Source organism: Pipistrellus hanaki (genome assembly GCF_964339955.1).
Source record: "Pipistrellus hanaki genome assembly, chromosome: 14".
Lineage (NCBI taxonomy): Eukaryota > Metazoa > Chordata > Mammalia > Chiroptera > Vespertilionidae > Pipistrellus > Pipistrellus hanaki.
Window position 1 is genome coordinate 48,358,705 of NC_140516.1, and position 7,380 is coordinate 48,366,084.

Below are 7,380 nucleotides of genomic sequence, written 5' to 3' on the forward strand. Positions count from 1 at the left end.
CGGGGAGCGCCACGGAGCCACGCCGCGCTCTCCCTGAGCGGCGCGCAGCTGTAGGCCGCCGCCCCGCAGCAACGAAGATGATGCTGGATTTTCTTCTTCCACTCGCAGCGCCGGCTTTTCGTTTTGCTTTTCCCTTTAAAATTGCAGTGTAAACGGTTAGCTTTAATTTGGCACCGCCCCGTGGCGCCTTCTTCCTTAGACCTGCCAGATTCCGTGGCGAGGAGCGTTTTAAAGCCGGTTCCACGTCCCCTGGTTGCGCGCGGTGGTTATCGCTGATTATTGCTGATCAGATCAGACGATTCCCCTGCCGCCTGCCCGGGTCCTGGGTCCAGAAGCCCAGGAGGCGGCTGCGATGGGAGTTTCTTCAGCAGCAGAGAAGCCGCAGCAGCGGGCTCTGTCCGCCCCGAGCTGCGCCCCCCCCCCCTCTCCGGGGAGGTCCGCAAAGCGGGGACCAGGGGCTCCCTGCAGCCCTGGTTTCTCCAGCGGCGACAGGGAGGAACGGGTTTCTTTTTTTTTGGTCTAAAGGGGACCTGCCAGCCTGCTCAGCCCCCTGCGCTCTGCGTGCAGCTTTTCTCTTCCAAATACTCACAAGACTTTAACCACCAAGGGCCGCAGCGGCTCCGGCCTCAGAACCAGCCTTCCCCCTCCAGGGCCAGGCACGGGTTGGCTAACTTGTTAGGGCCTTTTTTCTAATTCTTTGGATTCTCCTGGATTCAGAGGAAGTTTTGTTGTTGTTGTTGTTTTTTGGGTGGGGGTTGCGGGGGAGGATGTAGAAATAAACAGCCCAGATGAGATAAAATTGGCAGCAGAGCCTGGCTGGGAAGGAGAGCTGTCGGGGTCTCCCGGGAGCCGGGGTCGCCGCCGGCGCCTACCTCGCGCGCGTCCATCACCACCACCACCACGACAGAGACCACACACATAAACACAGGGGCCCCGGAGTCAGTCCAGCGCCTTCTTCTCGGCCCCCTCTTTGCTGCCGGTCCGCGAGTACGGCTCGAAGGCCGAGGAGCTCAGGTAGCGCGCGGAGAGTTCCTGCAGGTTCCCGGCCAGCGAGCCGGCCACGGCCAAGGGCGCGGAGGACAGGCGGCTGGCCACGGAGCCGAGCAGCGAGGGCACGGGCAGGCCGAAGAGGCCGTGGCCGGCGGCCGGCGCGCCCGCGTGCAGTCCCCCCGGCCCCGCGGGCCCGGGCCCCGGGGCGCCGCCCACGGCCGGCGGGTGCGGGGACGCGGCGCCCGCGGGGCCCGGGGCGGCGGCGGCGGCGGCGGCGGCGGAGCCCGCGCCCAGGGCCGGCAGGCTGGGCCCGCGCAGCGCGGAGCCGAGCGCGCCGGTGGCGGTGGCGCAGGAGGGCAGCAGCGCCGGGAGGCCGGGCGGCGACAGCAGGCGGCCCTGCTCCAGCAGCCGCAGCACGCTGCACGTGGCCGCCGTCTCCGACACCACCGAGCGCAGCTCCGAGTCCTTGCCCTGGTCCTTCTTCTGCTTCGTGCGCCGGTTCTGGAACCAGACCTTCACCTGGAGCGAGCCGGGGAGAGGAGCAAGGGCAGACGGGGCGTCAGAAGCAGGCTATGGGGTGTGCAGGTTGGGGAGTGGGGACCTTCCCGCATCCCCAGCCTTAACCCCAGTCCTAGTCCCACCCGCGGCGGGAGAGGTCCGGCTGGGAGCTGGGAGCAGCCAGGGGGAGTGGGGACCCCCAGGTGGGGGGACACAGCTCTATTAGGCTGAACTTCCGAGTCATGCAAGCAGGCCCAGGCTGGCCAACACTCCCACTAAAGTAATAAAAATGTCACAACCTTCACTCAAAAGAAGACCAGAAGGGATTTCACTGGGTGATGGTGCAGACCTGTGGGGCCTGGCCTGAGGATGCTGAGCGGGAAGGCGGGTGGGGGAAGGTGGGGAAGCATTGACCTGCCTATCCGGACCCTGGACCCCGGACCCTGGACCCAGGCCCCAGGCCAACGGGGGACGGGGAGCTCTTATTTAGCCTCCCCTCCCCCGCCCCCAGAATGGCAGGTGAGGCTACAGTTGTTTCTTGTTATCAAGGTGGGACCTGACCACCAACTAGCAGCAAACAGGGAAGGTGGCTGCAGGAAGAATAGTTTGTCCGAGTTTTCCCCACCTCCTCTCACCAGGAGCCGGATTGGAGGGGCTGAGGGGATTCTCAATTTACCACTCTTACACGCTCCATCCGGAACTTTGGAGCCGCAGCAGAAAGTCAGGGGGCCGTGTTGGACTAAATTCCCTCCGCCACCCTCCCCTCTCACTTTCCCTTCTCCCTCAGCCCCCCTTCAGGCCTAGCTGGTGGCCCACAGCGGAGTATGGCAGCCACAAGGCAAGATCATCCCATCTGGATCTTTTAAGCTGCACGCAGAGGGGAGCAGAGACACTAGGGGAAAGCGGCCAGGCGCACTCAGGCTCAGAAAGTGCGTCCGCCCTGTCTGTCCTTGGTTCTCGGCTTCTGTCCGGATTTCAGACCTAAAAGGTTCCCCACCTGCTTCAGGGCTGGGCATGGGGAAAGGGACTGATCCTAGGAAAACGACTGCCGGGCCTGAGCCAAGCTGGTGCCATGCCCTGGCCAGGCCCCAGAGTCCTCTCTAGGGGCTGAGTCCAGCCCGCTAGCTCTATAGGAGCATCATATGGATTTCATAAAAGCTCAAGACCTACAGCAGCGTTGGCAGTGCTGGCTCTCGGGCCCTCGATCTGTCTCCCAGTCCGGGCCTCCTTGGCACTGAGGACAGAGGGCCTCCTGGATGTCTGAGTGGGTGCAGAAGGCTGAGAATGGGGCTGGGAAGCGGAGGGCCAGGGGAAGGCATACGGGTCAGGGCAGCCTGGTCTGCACAGGCAGACATCAGGGATGTGCACTTTTCTAACCCTGGCTGTCTGCTGTGCCGGAGCAGGGGGCTTCCGCCCTAACCTTCTGGGCCCTTGCAGGATGGGCCTGGGTGTTGGGTAAGGCTTCCCATCCCCAGAAGGGGGTGGTGCCCGGAAACTTGGCCAAAATAAGGCAGCCAAAGCAGGGTGAACATCCGTTCCTTTAGCGCAGAGACAAGCAAGGGATTCTCAGGACGGGGGTCCAGAAAGGATTCCACGGGGACAGTATCCGGGCCTCCGGAGCCCCAATAGAGAGCAGAGCACGGACCTGGAATACCTAAGGGTCTGGGGGAATGGCTTATGGAAGGGAAGGAAGCTCAGACCTTTCTCCCCCGCCCTCTCTATCTCCTCCACCTCCTGGGAGGCTCTGACCAGAGCCAGCCCGTGCGCTGTGGCAGCGCTGGCTGGGGGCGGTGGGGGAGACGGAGGCCTGTGCAGAGCTGCCCGCGGCCTGGCCCCGGTTGGTACCTGGGTCTCGGAGAGGTTGAGCTGGCGGGCGAGCTCGGTCCTCTCGCGGCCCACCACGTACTGGCAGCGCTGGAACTCCATCTCCAGCCGGTAGAGCTGCTCCGCCGTGAAGGAGGTGCGCGTCCTCTTGGGCCGGTCCAGGTCCAGGCCCTTGGGCAGGATGATCTCCCGGATGGAGCCCTTGGCATCTGGGGAAAGGGAAAGTATCAGCCGCCAGGGCGCTGTGCTCTCCCTCCACCTCTCTGGCCTCAAGTTCAGAGGCGGAGGGGGTGGGGGGAGCAAAGACTGTGTATTGGGGGGCCAGGGGCAGCCGCCACAAGCCGACGGGAGGGAGAAGCGGGCTTTTGCCTTTTGTGCATCCCTCCGGACCGAAATGAGGGGGAAGCAACGCCAGATCTGCTGATGTTCCTCCCGGCTTGGGGGCCTGGGCTTCGCGGTCTGGGTCCCCGGTGGCCTGAGGGTCCCCGCACTCTCCAGCCCGGGTCGGGCAGGCCCCAGCTCCGGAGCGAGTCGACTGGACCGCGCTCCGGCGACCCCCACCCCCACCCCTGGGTCTCTCTCCCTCCGGGGCCCGGGAGGCGGGAGGAGGTGGGACCGAGTCCCGCCGGCGGGGCCTGGCGCGGAACTGGCTGGCGGGGGCGGCGCCGGGCCGGGCCGGCCTCCCTCCCCGCCCCAGCCGGGCGCACCCCGCGCGGCAGAGCCGGGCCCCGCGGAGCACCGAGGCCGCCGTTCCAGCCCCGATCGCGGCGCCGGGGCCCTGGGCCCAGCGCGCCGACTGGCTGGGCCAGAGCCGGCGGCCCTTCCTCCGCGCCCGCGCTCCCCTCGGGTGCGCTCATCCCGCCGGAGCGCGGGAGTCCGGCACCGGGTTCCGGGGAGGTCCTCTGGGGAGATCCTCCGGGCCCCGGGGCGCGCACAAGTCCCGCGGAGTTCCCTGCTCCTTCCCGGATCGGAGGCCGCAGCCCGGAGCCCGGGCCGCCCGCGCAGACCCCAAGCTTCCCCGGCAGCTCGGCGCGCGGGGCGCTCGGGGCTCGGAGGAGAGCGGTCCCCGGAGACTGCGCGCCCGGGTGCGGGCGCCCATCGGGCCAGCCGGGACCCCGGGAGAGGACGGCCGGCAACTTTCCCCCAAGTCCCCGCCGCACCCCGTCTCCGCCCGGCCCGCCGGGGTGGGTCTCGGTCTGGGCGGGCGGACATGCCCGGGCCCCGGCGCCGCCCCGGAGCCGCGCCCGCGGCCGCCCTGCCTACCTCGCACCAGGATGCGGCGGCAGTAGTCCGGGTCCGCGGCGCCCGCTTTGCTCTTGCTGCAGTCCTCCGCCGCGCCCGCCGCCGGGAAGGCGCCCTGCGGCTCCTTGAGGAAGGCGGCGGGGAGGGTGCCCTCCGCGCCCCGGCCCTCCCGGCCCTCCCGGTGCGCGCTCTTGGCGCCCCGGGCCGCCTCCGCGTCCGGGGGGCACCGGACGTCCATCTTGTCTGGTTTCCCGAACATGGGAGAGGCAAAAGCAACAAAACAAAACAAAAAACAAAAAGAAAAGAGAAAAAAAAAAAAAAAAAAGGAAGGAAAAGAACAGGCGGAGTGGGGAGGACAAAACGCGGACAATGCAGCCGCTCCGCCCGGCGCGGAGGGAGGCGAGAGGCGAGGATGGATGTCCCGGCGGGGCGGCGGCGGCGGGCGGGTTGGCGATCCCGGAGATCCCGGCGGAGCAGCGGCCAGGCCGCCTCGTCCCCCGCGTCCTCGGGGCGCGTCTGTCCGGCGTCCCCGGGGTCCCCGGCGCGGGGCGCAGCGGCGCGGCGATGCGGAGGCTCCGGCCGCCGCGGGGAGGGCGGTGGCAGTGGTCCGGGCGCCCGCCCGGGGGGACGCACGCTCGCTCGCTCGCTCGCTCGCGGTGGTGGCAATTGATTACGGGCAATTTCGCGGCGGCCCCCGCGTTTCGGTTACCTCATGAATACACTAAATTGTTTGGATAATATATCAGATCCGTAATGGATGGTTTCTGTCCTTGTCCCCAATCAAGGAGGGGTGTCCGCCAGCGAATACACGGAAATGATTGGGTCTTGCTTTCAGGAAACACACAATCAAAGACTCGCACTTCCAGAAAAAACTTTTGGCAAGATGCATGCTGAATGGTGAGCACCCCGAGCCCGGCGTGATTAACTTTCCCTTTGCCTTTGACCCTCCTGCTCACATCCTGGCTAGAGGGGTTTTTCTGCACACTCGGCAGATAGAGCTGAATGGGGGTGGGGGGAGAAACACACACACACACACACACACACACACACGCACACACGCACACACGCACACACACGCACACACCCCCCTCTGCACACCCTGCAGCCCAGTTCCCTCCGGAGAGGAGGAAAGAGAAGAAGACGGGGGGGGGGGGGGGGGGGAGGAGAGGAGAAAAAGTTTCCCCCCAAAAGTATATCCCCCCACCACACGCTCTAAAAAGTCAAGCTTTCACCCCAAACAACTCAACACACCTCGATGCTGACAGCCATCTTAAGCGGCCACCTCTCCGCATTGAGTCCCCGCTGGATTTTTTCAAGCCCGCACCTCCAGCAGCCCCGAGCGAGCGCGCAGCCCATTCAAAGGACAGCTTTGTGCTCGGAGTCCAGCAGGAGAGGGGGGGGGGGGGGGGGGGAGAGGGAGAGGGAGAGAGAGAGCCCAGAAAATCTCAACTGTGAGATCTGCTCTAAAAAAAAAAAAAAAGTTTTCCCCTAGCTATGGCATTGTCTCTGCTACAATATCTCTGAGAAAAGCAACAGCCAGTAATCCAATAAGAGCATTGATTAGGCTACAATGATTCAATTCAAGCGCATGGCCTTGTGCAAGGAGCATGCTCCAGCCCTTCTCGTCACCTCGCCGGGGCAGAAGCCCTCTCCACTCCGCTCTCCCCATTCATCCCTTTATGGGAAATGCGGAGCAAAAGGAGTGAAAGATGGCAATTATCTAATTGGACTATTAACAAACAGTCCTCTGAGTGCGGAGGTCTGGCGTGGCTCCTGGGCGGGGGAAGGGCCGAGCTCCCTGCCCTCATTCACAGAGAGTGCAGGGGCCGCAGGAAAGAGGTTTTTAAAGGGAGTTGGGTTGGGGGGCGGAGAGGGGGTGGGGGGAGAGGTGGGAGGTTTGGCTGAGAATTTTTTTACACAATTCTGAGAATGGGGGCGGAGGCGGGCGGGGAGAGGGAGGGGGCTGGGGCGGGGGTCCTGGCGAGCTGTTGGGAGCGAGGGAGGGAAGGGAGGGAGGAAGGGAGGGAGAGAGAGAGAGAGAGAGAGAGAGAGAGAGAGAGAGAGAGAGAGAGAGAGAGAGAGAGAAAGAGAGAGAGAGAGTTGGGGGGTGGGGGGAAGAAGACGCCAAGGGGCTAGGATCGAAGCCAGGCGTGCCCGCCTGACCCCAGAAAACCTGCCTGGGCCGGATGGGCCGTCACACTGTTCCCCCTCTTCTCCTCCCAGGCCCTTGGCCCCTAAGGGAGCCCGCTCCAGTCCAGTTCCGGTGGGGCGTATCAGGCCCTGGAGGCGGCCCCTGGCCTATTGCTTTATTTCATTGTTTTGTGTGTGTGTGTGTGTGTGTGTGTGAGAGAGAGAGAGAGAGAGAGAGAGAGAGAGAGAGAGAGAGAGAGAGAGAGAGAGAGAGATTGTCCTGAGCGGGTCCCACAGACGGGTGGCCCCTCAGTCCTCCTGGCAGCACTGGGCCCTGGAAGCCAGCCGCCACCTGGGGCTCTGGATGGAAGGCGCCTTTGATGGGCTCTCCTGGGTGTGTGTGTGGGGGGGGGGGCAGGGGGCAGGCAGGAGTGGAGGAGGGAAGGGTCCTAGTGGCTGCCCTGTTCTGAAGACTTGGAGTGGGATTTAGGCAAAATTCAGCCAACTCTTGTGACACGCCCCCTGCCCCCAGGCTCACACTCTTAGGGGCTCCACTCCCTCGTGGGCTGAGGTGTGGGGAGGGCCGCTGCTGGGCCTTGGCCCCCAAGACAGGGGAGCTGGGCAGGTCCCTGAGATCTGGGTCTCCCCCAGCGGATGGGGCGGTGGGTGGAGCCCTAATTTCCCTGCAGAGCTTCC

General features: G+C 65.0%; 1 protein-coding gene across 1 annotated transcript; it reads right to left on the bottom strand.

Annotated features, from left to right (window-relative positions):
• Window positions 1–772: 772 nt before the first annotated feature.
• On the bottom strand, window positions 773–4,813 carry VAX1 (ventral anterior homeobox 1; the record flags this gene model as incomplete). Its single annotated transcript, XM_084903352.1, has 3 exons — window positions 773–1,509; window positions 3,334–3,521; window positions 4,576–4,813. The coding sequence occupies 3 exons, from the start codon at window positions 4,811–4,813 to the stop codon at window positions 940–942; spliced, it is 996 nt and encodes a 331-aa protein (XP_084759478.1). The 3' UTR covers window positions 773–939.
• Window positions 4,814–7,380: the final 2,567 nt, after the last annotated feature.